Source organism: Neovison vison, chromosome 7, assembly GCF_020171115.1.
Source record: "Neovison vison isolate M4711 chromosome 7, ASM_NN_V1, whole genome shotgun sequence".
Lineage (NCBI taxonomy): Eukaryota > Metazoa > Chordata > Mammalia > Carnivora > Mustelidae > Neogale > Neogale vison.
This window is the reverse complement of record NC_058097.1, coordinates 55,789,463-55,806,322: the sequence shown is the minus strand read 5'-3', so window position 1 is coordinate 55,806,322 and position 16,860 is coordinate 55,789,463. Positions and strand designations below refer to the sequence as shown.

The 16,860-nt window shown below is 57.5% G+C and overlaps 1 protein-coding gene across 1 annotated transcript; it reads left to right on the top strand.

The window, feature by feature from the left end:
* The first annotated feature begins 7,011 nt into the window (after positions 1 to 7,011).
* ERF (ETS2 repressor factor) lies at positions 7,012 to 14,577 on the top strand. Its single transcript, XM_044257273.1, has 4 exons — positions 7,012 to 7,128; positions 11,545 to 11,779; positions 12,166 to 12,281; positions 12,403 to 14,577. Exons 1-4 carry the CDS (start codon positions 7,107 to 7,109, stop codon positions 13,701 to 13,703), a joined length of 1,674 nt encoding a protein of 557 aa, XP_044113208.1. The 5' UTR covers positions 7,012 to 7,106; the 3' UTR covers positions 13,704 to 14,577.
* The last annotated feature ends 2,283 nt before the right edge of the window (positions 14,578 to 16,860 follow it).

The window sequence follows — 16,860 nt, the reverse complement described above, 5'->3', positions numbered from 1 at the left end:
ATGACAGTGAAAGCAGATGTTGAGGGGCGCCTGGGTGGCTCAGTGGGTTAAAGCCTCTGCCTTTGGCTCAGGTCATGATTCCCAGGGTCCTGGGATCAAGCCCCGCATCAGGCTCTCTGCTCCACAGGGAGCCTGCTTCCCCCTCTCTCTCTGCCTGCCTCTCTGCCTACTTGTGATCTCTGTCTGTCAAATAAATAAATAAAATCTTTAAAAAAGAAAGAAAGCAGATGTTGAAACCAGGGCCTTGCATGTCGTACATGCTCAGTAAATAGAAGTGGTGCTTTTTATGTGCCCTGTCCTGTGTTGGGACCTGGGAAATCCCTGCCATTCACAAATTCACCATTTTGTGGTCTTTCTTTGGGGTCTCATTGTCTGTGACAGGTTACACCATCCTTCAGGGAGTCCTACTGTCTTAATACATGTGTGTGTTGAGGGGCATTTGGGTAAATTTTAATGGGAGAATTAGGACTTTGGGGAGGGAGGGTGGATAATATAATCTTATGAAGGTTACAAAGGCCCAAGAGGCTTAAATGGAACATGGGGTTTTTCCTTGTTTATGGAAAAGGGCTACATTATCAATGACTTATTAAAACTGACATAGTGACATTGAGGTTTATTGCAACCAATGGATTTTTTTTTAAAGATTTTATTTATTGGGGCGCCTGGGTGGCTCAGTGGGTTAAAGCCTCTGCCTTCGGCTCAGGTCATGATCCCAGGGTCCTGGGATCGAGCCCCACATAGGGCTCTCTGCCCAGCAGGGAGCCTGCTTCCTCCTCTCTCTCTGCCTGCTTCTCTGTGATCTCCCTCAGTCAAATAAATAAATAAATAATCTTTAAAAAAAAGATATTATTTATTTATTTGACAGAGAGAGAGGGATCACAAGTAGGCATGCAGGGGGTGGAGGAAGGGGTGGAGGAAGCAGGCTCCTCACAAACAAAAAAGATTTTGTTTATTTGACAGAGAGAGAGATAAAGAGACCCCACAGAAGCAGGGGGAGGGGCAGAGAGAGAAAGGGAGAAGCATATTCCCCACTGAGCACAGACCCTGATGTGGGGCTTGACCCCAGGATCCTGAGATCATGACCTCACCTGAAGTCACACCCTTAACTGACTGAACCCCCCAAGTGCCCCTACTGTAATCGTTGTGAAATCTATGCTATACACCGAGTGGTCCACTGAGGCAGATGGCACTGTCAACGCAAGGGTACAGCGTCCATGGGTTATATTGCATGAGGCTGTAGGACTATGGAGCTATACTATTCACATGAAAAGTCCCACCAGTGGAGTGCCTGGGTGGCTCAGTGGGTCGGGGCCTCTGCCTTCGGCTCAGGTCATGATCCCAGGGTCCTGGGATCAAGCCCCATGTCGGGCTCTCTGCACAGTGGGGAGCCTGCTTCCCTTCCTCTCCCTCTCTGCCTGCCTCTCTGCCTACTTGCGATCTCTGTCTGTCAAATAAATAAATAAAATCTTAAGAAAAAAAAAAAAGGCCCACCAGTTACAGAAATGACCCTACTTACACGCTCGTCTTCACTGCGCATGTGGGTTTACCTAGGTTGTACTAGTTGACCATGTGGCTAAAGGAATTCACACAGAGTTCAACAAGCCACGCTGCCTCTTTGGCAGAGCACAGTAATGAGAGCTGTTTTAGGGGGACCTGCACAGTTTATTTGCTGTCCCACCACCATGTATATGGGTCTCGCACTGTTCATGAGCGTTATGCTGGCAATGTGAGGTTTACACCATTTTTGTGGGTTGCCTTTTTTTACGAGGCTCACAAAGTTTATGAAGGCCGTGCTGTTTGAATGGGGCTCATATCATTTATGAGGGTTACCCTACCTGCATGAGGTTTACGGGGGTCGTGCTGCCTGTCCTGGGTTTCACGCCATTTCTGAGTTTCCACCATCCATACGAGAGCCACCCCGCAAATGGGAATTTGAATCCGTTTTGGGCTTTGTTCTGTCTGTATGGTGGGTTCCCACGGTGGAGTTATGCCTGCTGTACACGGACTCAGTTCATTTCAGCAGGTATGTATTACCAGACTGTTCTACGACACCCACCCGCCACCACCGGTGTAGGCGCCAGTGATAGAGCAAGGCTAGAGGAGGGATTCAGATGACGAGTTAGAATTCTAACATTCTAGGGACACTTGGGTGGCTCAGTTGGTTAAGCAGCTGCCTTCGGCTCAGGTCATGATCCCAGTGTCCTGGGATCGAGTCCCACATCGGGCTCCTTGCTTGGCAGGGAGCCTGCTCCTCCCTCTGCCTCTGCCTGCCATTCTGTCTGCCTGTGCTCGCTCTCTCTCCCTCTCTCTCTCTGACAAATAAATAAAATCTTAAAAAAAAAAAAAAAGAATTCTAACATTCTAACAATGTTAGAAACACTGTAGTTTCTAAGAGAACTACAATGACATAGAAATATATGTCACTTGAGAAAAAGTGCCATGGAGAAAAACAGTGCCTAGAAGGGACGCAGGGGCCTAGTACGAGGGCTCCAATTTAAAATGGCGTGATCATGGGTCACCTGGGTGGCTCCATGGGTTAAAGCCTCTGCCTTCGGCTCAAGTCACAATCCCAGAGTCCTGGGATCAAGCCCCGCATCGGGCTCTCTGCTCAGCAGGGAGCTTGCTTCCTCCTCTCTCTCTACCTGCTTCTCTGCCTACTTGTGATCTCTGTCTGTCAAATAAATAAATAAAATCTTAAAATAAAATAAAATGGCGTGATCAGGTAGGGTCTTTATTGGGAAGGTGCTTTCTGAGTAAAAAGCCTGAAGGAGATGAAGGGCAGAGCTATGTAGACTTCTGGTGGCTTGGGGGGCTGCGGGGAGACTTCCAAGCAAATGGAACAACACTGGCAAAATCCCCGAGGCAGGCATCTGCCCGGCCTGTTTAAGGAATCTCAAAGAGGCTGGGAGTGCAGCTGGCACAGAAATGGAGGGGAAAGGTGGGAGGCAAAGTCAGGGAGGAAGGGTCCTGCTGGTCACTACTGGGAGCTGACTTTTACTCCAAGGGAACAGAGGATTTGGGACAGCACAGGGAAGTCATGTGATTTACTAGAACCTCTCTGGCTGTGGGTGCATGCAAACTGTAGGGGCTGGTGGCAACCAGGAGAGCGCGAGGAGTCCCAGAGCACGAGGAGTCCCCAGACCAGGGGTGTGGTGGTGGCGGTGGTGACTAGGAGCTATATTCTGAAGCAGCTGAAAGTTCACCCCATGGGAGTTCCCTTCTGACCGGATGAGGGAGGAGAGAGAGTCAAGAGGACTCCAAGAATTCGAATTAGGCCTGAGCAGTTTGCAAAATGGCACAGCAGGTGCCCAAGATGGGGAACTTTGGGGGGAGCGGATGGAAGCCATTTTGACTTGGCAAGCTTGAGAAATCCAAAGGGAGACACGGGTGAGGCAGTTGGGTGTGTGAGATTGGAAACCAGGGGTGAGTCCTATGCTGGAGAGAGAAATTCGGGTGGAACCAGCACCGAGAGGGCATGTGAAAACACGGCGCTGGTGGAGATCACCAAAGGAACGAGCAACAGTTGGAGGAGAGAAGAGGACCCAGGTCTGAGCCCAGGGGCCCTTCAGCACTTCGATACTCTCTAATGGGATCACATTTTGTGTTTGAGGGCGTTCACCCTGTTGAGGTGGCTGCACTCTCTCTCTGGGGTGATTCGTGTTATTTCTTTTTCTTTTTCTTTTTTTTTAAAGATTTTTATTTATTTATTTGATAGACAGAGAGAGATCACAAGTAGGCAGAGAGGCAGGCAGAGAGAGAGGGGGAAGCAGGCTCCCCGCTGAGCAGAGAGCCCGATGTGGGGCTCGATCCCAGGACCCTGAGATCATGACCCGAGCCGAAGGCAGAGGCTTAAACCACTGAGCCACCCAGGTGCCCCGATTCGTGTTATTTCTAAGGGAGCTACAATGTTCACACTGTAGTAACGGCTCACTCTCGCTCATTACAGGTGATGGGACTATGATTTTCATCCTCCATACAGTTTCCTTTCCAGGAGTGAGGTCCGTGGAGTGTTGGGACTTCTTTGAGGACAAGTTCTGTCCTTGCCTTAGTCTGACAGCTACAGGATAAATGTTATCTGTGTCAGGATAGTAAACTGGAACAGGGAGTGCTAGGTCCGTGGGAGCCGAGGGCGCCTTCACTGTCTAGACAGAGTTCTTTTCTCCCTGGAGCATGTCTTAGGTCTTAGTGAGAGGCTGCACTTTTCACAAGCCCCAGGAGGGATCTGTGGAGGTTCTTCCAAGGGGGCGGGGGTCCCCGGAGGAAGAGGGTCCCCTTGTTCAGTGGAATTGATATGGCCTTGATTGGATGGCATGTCTTTAAGGAACGACCCGATGTGATGGGTCCACTTTCCTTGAGGATGGCTCTCAGCGTTCATGAGGCAAGTGAACTATCCAAAAAGGTCCACACTTCTGTGGTACAGTCGCATCAATCCCTGAGGGGTTACAATATCGGTGGATAGGTTTTCACAAACCACCAGAGGTCACACTACCCAAGGGACATTTTCACCAGGAATGCCCATGCTCTGTGATGGCCCAGACTCTATCACGAGGCATGCCACCCTCCATGATTGTATGTCATAGAAACAGTAAGACTGAGTTACCTGACTGGGTCAGGGTGGGACTTATGCCATCAAGAGGCCTTTTCACACGGTCAGTACACTGTGTTTGTTGTCTGTGGTTGGGGGTCTATACCATGAGGGGTACCTACATTATCTACGGGGTATACAGTTCGTTCTGCTACTAATTATTCCCAGTCTTTTCTGCATGCCCACTTCACATCTCCGATTTCTTTTTTTTTTTTTTTTAAAGATTTTATTTATTTATTTGACAGAGAGAAATCACAAGCAGATGGAGAGGCAGGCAGAGAGAGAGAGAGAGAGAGAGAGAGAAGCAGGCTCCCTGCTGAGCAGAGAGCCCGATACGGGACTCGATCCCAGGAACCTGAGATCATGACCTGAGCCGAAGGCAGCGGCTTAACCCACTGAGCCACCCAGGCGCCCCACATCTCCGATTTCTTAACACAACCTGGTAACGTAGGATCTAATAATATCCCCATTTTACAGATGAGGAAGTTGAGGCTTAAAGAGGCAAACTTCCTTGCTCTACGTCACAGACAGGAAATAGCAAAGTTAGGGTTGCCATCCAGGTCTCTCTTGTTGATGGGAGCGTGGGATCCCTGAAGTTGTTACAGACCTATTAGCTTTGAAACTCTTCTTGGTCTTTTTCTGGCGGGGATGGGGGGACAGAGAGCAAATGCATTCCTAAAGCTGAGTGGTGAAGGGTGGTGGTTTCGAATGGGATAGGTCGAGTCCTGACTCCTAACACTTCCTGGCGGTAGGAATTTGGCAGACTGATTTCCCCTCTGAGCCTCACCTTCTTAATCTGTAAATGGGGATAACAATAGTAACTTCCCTCTTTGGGATTTTGTGAGCATCAAATGACAAGATGCCCCAGACAATGCTTGGCCCAGTGCCTGGCACATCATGAGCACCAGGAATTCGGGAGCTGTTATAATAACAATGATGGCGATTATTATTGCTGGACCACACAGCTCCCAGAGGGTTACAATATCCGTGGGGGAGTTGCACTGGCCGTAGGCAAGGTTACATAATTCCCCAAGGAGGTGATGCTTCCCTGGAGGCTTTGGTCTCCACGGAGGAAGAGGCTAGAGACTTCTTTGGCGATGGTGACAGACGGCTCTAATGCATCTAGGAACGCACCGTGGGTTGAAGACCTAAGGAGTCTGAGTCTGACCCTCCTGACTTGTTTTTCCCTGCCCATCTTCTCAGTTTCAGTTTCTCTGAGCATCACCCCCCAGCCCCTGCATTATTCCCCTCCTTTGGTACCTCCCAGTCTTCTTTGAAACCCACTCCAGGGTCTGTCTGTGGGTATTGCTTGCTTCTATTTGCCCCCTTCCTATCCTGCTGCCGGCTCCAACTAGCCATCTGATCGCGCTGATTTCCTGTTTCCTGAAGCCTCAGGCTCCATCCATCCCTCCCTGCTGCGGAAAACAGACTTAACACTGCCCTACGCACTGGCCTTCATCTTTAAACCCTACCTTCCTCTCCTGGCGACCCCCCAGTGCCCCCTGGGAGCACATTTGTTCAGACTTTGGTCGCCCCCTCGCATCCTGGCCCCACCTCCGGAACCCCCGCGCTGGTGGTGGAGGTGGGGGGTACTTCAGACACCAGCGTCGTCCTCAGGACAGCTGCATCCTGGGGACAGAGTCGGGGGGATGCTCCAGTATGCGTTCTCTCTGGTCACTTCCTCCCCAGCTGGGGTTGGGGATATCTGGAAGACCCCATCCCCGGAGGAGCGGAGAGCACAGCCGCCTCCCCATTTCCGATGCTGGGAAATGCCTCCCACCCATTCCACCCCACCCCTGGACAGCTGCCCCCATTCAGGGTCAGGGCTGGGGGGAGGTGGGGGAGAAGGGTAAAGCCAGGGTGGGAAATGTGGTCTGGATCACCCTCCAAGATCTTGACCCCGCCCCCTGCAGTGAAGATTCTGGCCCCTCCCGAAAGGTCCGAAAGGACCGAAAGGTCCAGGCCTTTCAAAAGTTTCTGAACCCCCTCCTCGATGACCACCTCCCCCCCGCCCCCCTCCCCCGCCCTCTTACAAGCTCCCAAAAGAAACTCTGGATTCTGCAGCGGGCAGGAGAGGAGGAGGGGCGGCAAGTCGCGAGTGCCGGGGACTTAAGTTATCTGCAGACTTGGAGCCTCGGAAAAGGGTCATGACCCCCAGGACCCCATCCCACCCCCGCCCCCTCCTTCCTTCCTCCCCCGCCGCGCGGCCCCTTTAAGCCCAGAGCCGGCGGGTCCTCAGTGGCTGCGCGCCGGCGAGTGTGTGTGTGAGTGCGCGGGGAGGGGGCGGGCGCAGTGTCTCCATGGCGACGCGGCGGTGACGTAGCCGGCCGGGGGGCGTGGGCGTCCCGGCCCCGGAGTGAGATATTAACCCGGGAGGCGGCGGCGGGGAGGGGAGAGGCTCTGAGAGGCGAGGCCGGGTGAAGCGCCGAGGGCGGCCCGACGGGCGCGGGACGGGACGGGGCAGCGCGGGCGCCGGGAGCTGCGGCCCGGAGTCGGGGCGCCTCGCCCCGGGCCCCCCAGCATGAAGACCCCGGCGGACACAGGTGGGGGCGGGGGCAGCACGTGTGGGGGAGACTTGTTGCCCCGGGAAACCAGGCGGAGAAACTTTGGGGGGGCTGGAGGGTTCCGGGGTAGCCCGAGTGATCCCTAGTTCTGGGGGGACCCCCGAGCACTCGAGACCTGTTGCTTCTTGTGGCACAAGCGAGGGGTGCTGCATGGGACCCCCCCAATTTCTGGGTCCGGGCCGAGTAGTGTGGGTGCTGCGAGTCCTGGTCCTCTCCCTGCTGGACCCCGAAAGCTGGGTCCTCGCCCACTCTCGGGATCACGGGGGTGGCGGGGTCCCTCCCCGCCGCTCTGTCACGTTGCACTCTGGGGGCCGGGACGTGTGCGGGGCGTGTGGGGGGGGCTGTCCACGGGGCCCGCTATTCCCGGTTCCGCGCTGCGTGGTCCGGCCCATGACCTTCACCGCGGCGCGTGCCCCGCACCGGCGTAGCGGGGCTTACGGGATGGCTTCTAGGAGGAGGGCGTGATTGGGGAGCCCAGGACTCGGGGTCCGGGGTGCGCCGCCCCTCCCCCGCCCGGCTCCTCCGGCTCCTCGCTCCCCCTCCCGCGCCGAGTCGCAAAGTTCCAAAGCGCAGCCCGAACGTTCGAAAAAGGAACTTTTTGTTTCCGACCTTAGAACGCGCGGCTTTAAGGTGGCTCCGGGGAGACCTGGGTACCCTCCTCCCGCGTCGCCGGGCCCACGGGTTGAGGAGGGTGGGGAAGGTGGGGGGAGCCGCGGAGGCTCCCCCTTCGCCCCCCCATCCAGCGCTTCTCTTTCAACCGGCCGTCTTTTCCCTCCGCCCCCCTCTTCCCAGCCAACTTGCTCCTCCTTAAGGGGCCAAGGTTCCCCAACCCCCTCCGTTGGCGGGCGGGGGGCAGCGGGATTAACCCCCCTCCCACTCGGACTTTCCCCCCTCCCCTCCCCCGCAGCCCCCGGGCTCGCGCGGGCTGGACTTTGCGCCCGAGCGCGCTGGGGGGAGGGGTCCCAGCCGCCCCCTACCCGTCTACCCCGTCGGAATCCGGCCCGGGGCGGGGACGGGGGAGGGGGAAGGGGGCCGGGCGCCGCTGTTCAAACTTGTTTCCTTCCCCCGGCGGCGGCCGCGGCTAGAGCTCCTGTGTGCGGGTGTGTGCCCCGACCGGCCCACCCACCCCGCCCCCCCTCGCACGGCGGGTGGGGTCGGCTCTTAAAGGGCTCCGAACAGTGCTCCAGCGCCTGGGGATTGGAGCCGAGGAGGGGGGCAGGGGGTGGGGCAGGGGTGCGGAGTGCTGTAGGGTCAGTCACGTGCGTCCCACATACTCTCTGGCTCCCACAGGCTGTAGGGCCGCTGGGCCTTGGGGGCAGCAGGAGCCTCCTCGCCCGAGGAGGGGGCCTAGGCGCCCAGACAACCCCGCCTCGTCTTCCCTCCCTGCTTCGGGCCTTCTCCTGGTGGGACCGGCTGGGCCGCTCCCCTAACTCTGTCTTGGGGCCGAGCCGCGTGTGGGTTCTCCGGCTGGGGGAAGGGGCGGGGGCCTGGAACGGCTTCCCGATCGGTCCATCGGTGCGTCTGTACGTCTGCACACCCCTCTATCCGATCCTCCATCCCGGCCCCTCTTCTCTCTGCCGCGGCTCTTTCCCACTTCCTGTTTTCTTCCCGGCTCTGGCGCCACCGAGGGCTGCCTGGAGTGGGGGAGGTGGTAGGGCCCCCCAGAAGGTCGGCGTGTTCTTCCTCTACCACCACCCCTCCCTTCCGACCCCTATAGTCCCTTTAAAAAAAGTTTGGCCAGTTATGTGAATTTGGGGGGTGCCCAGGAGTTCGCCCCCCCGCCCTTGGTTTCCAGTCTGTCTGGGAGAATCCCAACCCCACTTCTGTGGGACCCAGGTGTGCCTTCTGGGACCCTGCCATCCCAACCCTTCCTGTCTGTCTGCTGCCACCTCTCCACCCTGTCTCAAAATGTCCTGAGCACCTCTCTCAGTGTCAGCTGCCTGCTCCCTGTTGCAGCAGCCCCCATGCTCCAGAGGTCCTGCTCCCTGGAGCTTTCTCCGTGCAGGCCCGGTGGTTCCCTGTTGAAGCACGTGGACCCATACACAACACACACACACACACATGCTCCCCTTGCCCGTGCCTGGCTCCTGGCTCCAAGGCCTGGGGAACAGAGCCCCATTGAGACACCCTGACGTCACCCCTGCTCTTCTTCTCCCCGCAAAGCCAGGAACGGGCCCTCATGTATGCTATGTCCAATGAGGAAAGCCGGGTTGGGGTGGACCTGGGAGTGGGGAGGGAGGGTCCCTGCCTGGAGTGGGATCCAGCGTTCTAGCCACAGAGGGGGGTTGGTCAGGGAAGGGGGGGCGGTTAAGAAGGTGGCCTGGGACAGTCCCTGGAATGCAGCTTGAGGCCTTTCCAGAGCCCCCCACCTCCCTTCCGAGTTCCCTTTGTGTTGCATGTAGTCTCTCTCACTCCTTCTCTTCTGCAAAGTTTATTTTTAGCCTCCTGCTCCCCCGCTCCCAGGACTGTCGCTGCACACACGTTGCCTGGTTACCGGGACAAGGAGGCTGGGGCGGGTGGGCTGGGAAGGGTGGCTTTAATTTTGGGGGGGGGGAGGATGGAAGTCAGTATACCCCCCCAATTCCAGAGTGCTGTCTCAGGGGCTTCCCCCCACACACACACTCCTGGGTGTGAGAGCCAGATTGAGGCTTAGGTGGGAGAAGCATAGAGCTTGGTGCCCTGAGTCGGGGAGGAGGTGTAGGAGCTTTTGGGAGGACTCAGAGGGTACGAGGAGCTAGTAACTTGGTAACTTGGGTTCCCAAGGGCCTTGGGGCCCTGAGGAAGACCCTGGGACCTGGATTCTCAAACGGGGTGAGGATAATGGTGTGAACACCTGGATTCCTGAGAGTGATGGGGTTATGGATGCTGGGTTCTATGGAAGGCATTGTTAGAGTCTGTCACTTCTAAATGGAGCAGGGCTGCTGGTGTAGGACTCCGGTCTGTTACCAGTTGGAGGGCTGGAGGTCGTATCCTTGGAGCCCTGAGGGGCTGGTTTGAGGCCGGGATTTCTGAATGGGGCAGGGACTGCCTGGGGAATGCTGGCCATCCCATTCTCCCCAAGGCCAGGGCTCAGGAAGCTGGGTCACTGTAGGGAACAGAATCAGTTCTGGAATAAGAAGGGGTGGTCCCTGTGGGAGCAGGAACTGTTGAACCTCCATGTCCCCAAGGGGAAGGATCCCCTGTTGGAGTCCAGACTGCTGTGGAGTCTGAGGGGGGTTCACCATTGGCTCAGGCCTGGTTGGTACCTGCTTGAGCTGGGGCTTGATCCGGGGCCCAGGGGCCAGAGGCTCGCAGGGGCAGCCTGAGACTTGGGACCCCGCCCATCCTTAGCTGTCTATACCTTGGTCTTCTCCCTCTGGTGGCACCAGAGCCCCTGCCTTGCCTCCCCCTCCTTCTCTTCCTCCCCTTCCCTCCTCCCACCCCTCCATTACCGGCTGCCTAGTGCTGAATTATTGATGGCCCCTGATTACCCGGGGGTTTGGGAAATGACAACCGCAGCCCCCCCCCACCCCCTCCCCCAGGCTGCCCACCCCCTCCAGGGACCAGCCAGCCCACCACCAACCTCTACCCAAGGTTAATGCTGGGGGCGGGTAGGCAGGTGGGCCGGGAAGAAGTGAGGATGAGAAGGCAGGAGGAGGAACTGGCTGCAGCGTTGCCTGCTCAGCCTCCCAGCCTGGGCTGGGACCTTCCAGCCAGGTTGTGTCCATGTGCCTGGGTCCTGGGAGGGCAGTGCAGCACAGAGGGGCTGGGGCCTGTGGGGGGGCCTCTCTCAGACAGTCTGGGTTTCACTCTCCAGGGAAGACAGAAGCCTCTGTGTGTGCAAGCGCTGACCTCATCGTCAACCAGCCACCCCACCCCTCCTGGTCCTTTTAAGAAAAAAAAAAAAATCATCGAGTCCTGGGGTGGGAGTAAGGCTCTGGCAGGTTTTGGGAGGAAGACAGTGTTATATTCTCAGGAGGGGACTGGAGCTGTGGGGTGAGTTGGGGGGGGGGTATCACTGTCCCTGAATGGGAGTTGGGTTGGGGGGGCTCTCCCCAACCCGCTGGCCACGTGTGCCCCTTCCTGCCCCTCCCCCCACTGGCAGCCCTGCCCGCTGGCCTGGCTTGGTGCCTGGCCCCCTGGCACTGGCCCCGGGACCCGCCGCCGACGGTTTCCTGTTTCTCCTGGTGTCGCTGGAGCAGGCTCCAGCTTCCCTCCCCGCCCCCCCAAGCTCCCGTCTAGCCCCCTCACACACAGACACACACTGTCTCCCTCTAACTCGGGTCCTGACTTGGCAGAGGAGAGATGGATTTCCCCATGTGGAGGGTGGGGTAGGAGGGTGGACCCTGGGAGGGGACCCAGAGCCTTGGACTTGGCGTCCTGACCCGGGGCCACTCCCCTGCCTCCCGTCCCCAGGGTTTGCCTTCCCGGACTGGGCCTACAAGCCGGAGTCGTCTCCTGGTTCGAGGCAGATCCAGCTGTGGCACTTTATCCTGGAGCTGCTGCGGAAGGAGGAGTATCAGGGGGTCATCGCCTGGCAGGGGGACTACGGGGAATTCGTCATCAAGGACCCGGATGAAGTGGCTCGGCTCTGGGGCGTCCGCAAGTGCAAACCTCAGATGAATTATGACAAGCTGAGCCGGGCCCTGCGGTGAGGAGAGGCAGAAGCCCCTGGGCAGATTTGGCTAGCCCCCACTGTTTGGGGAGCCTGTAGCCCATGGGAATAGGCTTTGGGTTTGATCCTCTGCCAAACTGTAGCTGTGTGACCACGGATGGGCAAGTCCCAAGCCTGCACTGAATGCCTCTGTCCCATAGAGGTGTCCTAAGGGGAGAGATTGCAGTCCTGGGTGTGGCCTCTAGTCTGGCCCTAGACCTGAGAGGAGAGCTAGTTCCATTCCTCCTGCTGCTTGGTTTCTCTCAGGTGGACCAGGGTTCTTAGTCCCTCTTGGTGAACTGCACTGGACTCCCCGGTCAAGGAACAGGGTCTAGACTGGGGTCCTGTGTCACCAATGATCCCATGTGTTTCTGCGCCCACAGCTATTATTACAACAAACGCATACTGCACAAGACCAAGGGGAAACGGTTCACCTACAAGTTCAACTTCAACAAACTGGTGCTGGTTAATTACCCTTTCATCGATGTGGGGTTGGCTGGTGAGTTACTGTGGCTGGCGGCGGGGCTTCAGATGGAGGAAGGCGGGAATCTGTCTCTGGGTCCATCCTGGGCCAGGGGGCTTGGCATGGGCATTGACAAGACATCTTCCCTCTCCTGCAGGGGGTGCAGTGCCCCAGAGTGCCCCGCCAGTGCCGTCAGGTGGCAGCCACTTCCGCTTCCCTCCCTCAACGCCCTCCGAGGTGCTGTCCCCCACCGAGGACCCCCGCTCACCACCAGCCTGTTCTTCATCCTCATCCTCCCTCTTCTCGGCTGTGGTGGCCCGACGCCTGGGTCGAGGCTCAGTCAGTGACTGTAGTGATGGCACGTCAGAGCTGGAAGAGCCGCTGGGAGAGGACCCCCGGGCCCGAGCGCCAGGCCCTCCAGAGCTGGGGGCTTTCCGCGGGCCCCCATTGGCACGCCTGCCCCATGACCCTGGCGTCTTTCGCGTCTACCCCCGGCCCCGGGGTGGCCCTGAACCCCTGAGCCCCTTTCCTGTGTCGCCTCTGGCCGGGCCTGGCTCCCTGCTACCCCCTCAGCTCTCGCCGGCTCTGCCAATGACACCCACTCACCTGGCCTACACTCCCTCACCCACGCTGAGCCCGATGTACCCCAGTGGTGGCGGGGGCCCCAGCGGCTCAGGGGGAGGCTCCCACTTCTCCTTTAGCCCTGAGGACATGAAACGGTACCTGCAGGCCCACACCCAAAGCGTCTACAACTACCACCTCAGTCCCCGCGCCTTCCTGCACTACCCCGGGCTGGTGGTGCCCCAGCCCCAGCGCCCTGACAAGTGCCCGTTACCGCCCATGGCGCCCGAGACCCCACCGGTCCCCTCCTCGGCCTCGTCCTCTTCTTCTTCCTCTTCCTCCCCATTCAAGTTTAAGCTCCAGCCGCCCCCTCTGGGACGCCGGCAGCGGGCTGCTGGGGAGAAGGCTCCGGCGGGTGCTGACAAGAGCAGTGGCATTGGCATTGGCGGGGTCAGCAGCGCAGGTGGGCTGGCGGAGGGCGCCGGGGCACTGGCCCCACCCCCGCCGCCTCTGCCACCTCAGATCAAGGTGGAGCCCATCTCTGAAGGCGAGTCGGAGGAAGTGGAGGTGACTGATATCAGCGATGAGGATGAGGAAGACGGGGAGGTGTTCAAGACCCCTCGTGCCCCACCTGCACCCCCCAAGCCGGAGCCTGGTGAAGCACCCGGGGCAGCCCAGTGCATGCCTCTCAAGCTGCGCTTTAAGCGACGCTGGAGTGAAGACTGTCGCTTGGAGGGGGGTGGGGGCCCTGCTGGGGGTCTGGAGGATGAGGGTGAGGACAAGAAGGTGCGTGGGGAGGGGCCCGGGGAGGCCGGGGGACCCCTCACCCCGAGGCGCGTGAGCTCTGACCTCCAGCACGCTACAGCCCAGCTCTCTCTGGAGCATCGAGATTCCTGAGGGCTGTGGGCAGGGGGCCCCGGTCCCCCCACCTCCCATGCTTCTTTTGCTGCCTTAACCCCCCACCAAGTCCTGGAGGTGAGGACGGCTCTCTGGTGTCTTCCCTGCTTCCTCCCTTTTCCTGCCCCACGTTTTGTATAAAACTTTTAATTTCCTTTTTTTTAATGGTGAGGGTGGGTGGGTTCCCAGGCTGGGGGCTTTCCCTATCTGTGGGTTTCTAAGCTCCAGGCAAAGTGGTGGTGGGGGGGTAGGGAGGGGGGAGTTGAGGGGGCCACCTCCATTCTGGGGAATTTGTATTTGAACTGAGGCGCTGGCCTCAATGCCCAGGAACATTTTTTATTACAATCGCTTAGGAAGTAAAAGCCTTGTCTCCCTCCCTATTCTCTGCCTCCTGTCCCTGTCCCTTTCCACTCCCAGCCATCTTCAGCCCCGATCCTGCCTTCCCTGCCCCTCCAGGGGCCCTGAGTGCCTGGGTTTCTCATACCCCACAGGGTTGCAGCAGGGGAGGGAGGGACATTTTATGATGAACCAAAAATTCCATTTTGGGGGGTGGGGGGGCAGAGGAGGGGGAGGGGTGTCGCCCATAGGCCGCAAATCTCTACAAGTGCCTGCTATCCCTCTCCCACTTCCTACCCCAGCACTGGTCCAACCCCTTCACCCCCAGCTGCTCCTAGGACTAGCCCATAGGCAGGCGGGTGGGGGGGTGGGAAGGGGGTGCCCTGAAACCAAACTGGAAGCCCCCTCTGCCTCCTAGCTGGGGCCCCTGGGGTGGGGGTCTGTGGTCAAGCCTTATTCTGTATTGCGGATGGGGGGGAGGGAAGTTGGGGGGCTGCTGGAGAATGTATTCAAAACAATAAAACTTTGGGCCTTTGGATGTGGTGATTTGTCCTGGGTGCTGGGAAAACCATCAGGAGGTTGCAGTCTTTGATTGCGAAAGACAGGAGCCTAGACTGCTGCTCCAGTGGCTTTATGGCCTAAGGGTCTAATCCCCATCCGAATGGGTCCAATCCAGGCCTGGGAAATGATCGGACCCTCAGGGGGACGATAACCCCCAGGGCCTGATGGTAAAGGTCTCAGGCATCTGCTGGCCCTGTGATAGCTCCCCTGTTCCGGTGGGGATCCGCCAGTCCTTGGAACCATGCTATTGCCCCTGCTCTTCGGATCATCAGAACTGCTTTGCCTTTCTGCTGACTTGTGTTCAGTCCATGTTCTCGTGACCTGGAACTTTGGCAACAGCCCTGCAGGGTTACTTGAAATGTAGGCCTTCCAGGGTTCCTTATTGGTCCTTCTGTCAAACTGAGGGAACTGTCCTCCACCAGCAAGTTGAGAAGAGACCGGCTTAATTCTGGTTGCTCCTGGTTGGCTTGGCTGGGGACCCAGTACCTGATGCCAGGTCAGCTACAGCGCCGTATCTCCCACAACCAGCAAGGTGGGGGCCGGTGGCTCAGTCAAAGGACTTGCTCAAGACCCTAAGCCCAGGCAGGACACGAAATGAGGTCCATTTCTGAAGTCCATGTTCTTTTGACAACACCTTTGACTCCTAAGGCCAGGATGGCTGGCTCTAGATATGGTCTCCAGATCATAGGCTCTGAAAGTTGAGCTTGTAAAGCCAACAGCTCAAGCTGGAGAGCTTGATTCAGGGATGAAAGAATCGGGAGGAATTCTGGCTGAAATCTGTCATTAGGAACAGCCCAACCCCTTCAAGTGCAGTTGAGGTGCAGGAGGCCCAGAGAGGGGAAGGAGTTTCCCTAAGGCCACACAGCTAAGAAATGGAGTGGGAATTGAGGACTCAGGTCTGTTGGACTGGCTTCACGGAGAAACTCCACCTGCGCAGCCCTGAGGGAGAAGGAACTGGCAGCTCCTATCTACTCAGGCTTCACCTTCATTTCCTGCCAGCCCAGGGTGGGTGGTCCCAGATGATGTTGATTGGCAGTAAAGAGGATCCAGGGCTGGGGTACTGGCAGGAAACCGAGGCTCCCTTGGCAGCCTGTGGGCAACTGCTCCCTCTCCTGGGTGATGTAAGTCACTCCCTGGGGTGGGGGCCACTGGGCTATTTCTGGAAGTTGGGATGAGGCATGTCTCCTGGCAACAGAGACGCAACGGAGTTGGTGGTGGTGGTGTGATGGAGAAAGGGGGATGTTATCACTGGGGGGAGGAGGGAGGACACGGACTAGTAGTCTTAGGCTGATTCCAGTGCCTTCAGAGCACCTCCAACCAGGTCTAGTATGGATTAAAAACTGCTCAGCTCCAGAACTGCTTTCCAGGTCAGACCAGAGCAGAGCCAGGCTTGTTGCCCCATTCTGATCCAGTGCGATGTCACAGGTGACCTCCCGTTTTCAAAACTCCAGCTTGTCCTCCAATCTTTAATGACTTACCTAAGCCTATTCGGTTTCTGCAAGACCACACTCTTGCTCCCTTCTACACCCCAGGATCGCTGATTCCAAATAGGGAGCCCTTTATAGAGCTCACAACACTCCCATCAATTAATTCAACCTTTCAGAGACTCTCTTCATGCCTATAACCCCCAGCATTGCCCTCCTCCAGCACCCCAGTCCCCTGAAGCTCCTTCCTGATGGTTCTTAAACATCGCTCACCCCTTTGGGTCCCTCAGAGATCCCACAGACCTTTTAAAAACGCTCCAAATCCCCTGTGACTTCTCCACTGGTCCCCAGTAAGATCCCTTGACCTCTCCACGGACTCCCCTGAACACCTCCAGACCCCCACAGGCCCCTCATAGACACTTACAATCTGCCCTAGCACCCCTCAACAAATGTTCTCACGCCTGCAAACATCCTGGTAAGATTCCCTCAGGCGGTTGCCCTCAGACTCCCACCGACCCCAGTCCTCTCGTGGCGGTTGCCCACGAGCCGTACACTGCGCGCATCCCGTGAGTTTTGTCCGTTAAGTAACCGCCCCATCCCGCCCCCCGCTCTGCTGCCCTTTTGGGCCTTGTTGGTCCCGGTTATGATTTCCCAGTCTTGAGGATTGACTCAGATTTTTGCTTTTCATCTCTGAGCTGCCGTCAGAGGGCAGCAACCATCATTTGGCTGAAAAACTACAACTCCCAGAAACACCCGCTCTCGACTGTTCCGAATGCACCCGCGTTCATTGAAAAGGGAGCGGAAGTATGTCCGCGCTTTGCCTTTTGGTTAATGTA

Bases quoted from the DNA above. Each gene is read 5' to 3' on its own strand.
- ERF (XM_044257273.1), top strand. From the start codon at position 7,107: ATGAAGACCCCGGCGGACACAG. The intron at 7,129-11,544 runs GTGGGGGCGGGG...TCCCGTCCCCAG, and splicing joins GAAGACCCCGGCGGACACAG to GGTTTGCCTTCCCGGACTGG. The intron at 11,780-12,165 runs GTGAGGAGAGGC...CTGCGCCCACAG, and splicing joins AAGCTGAGCCGGGCCCTGCG to CTATTATTACAACAAACGCA.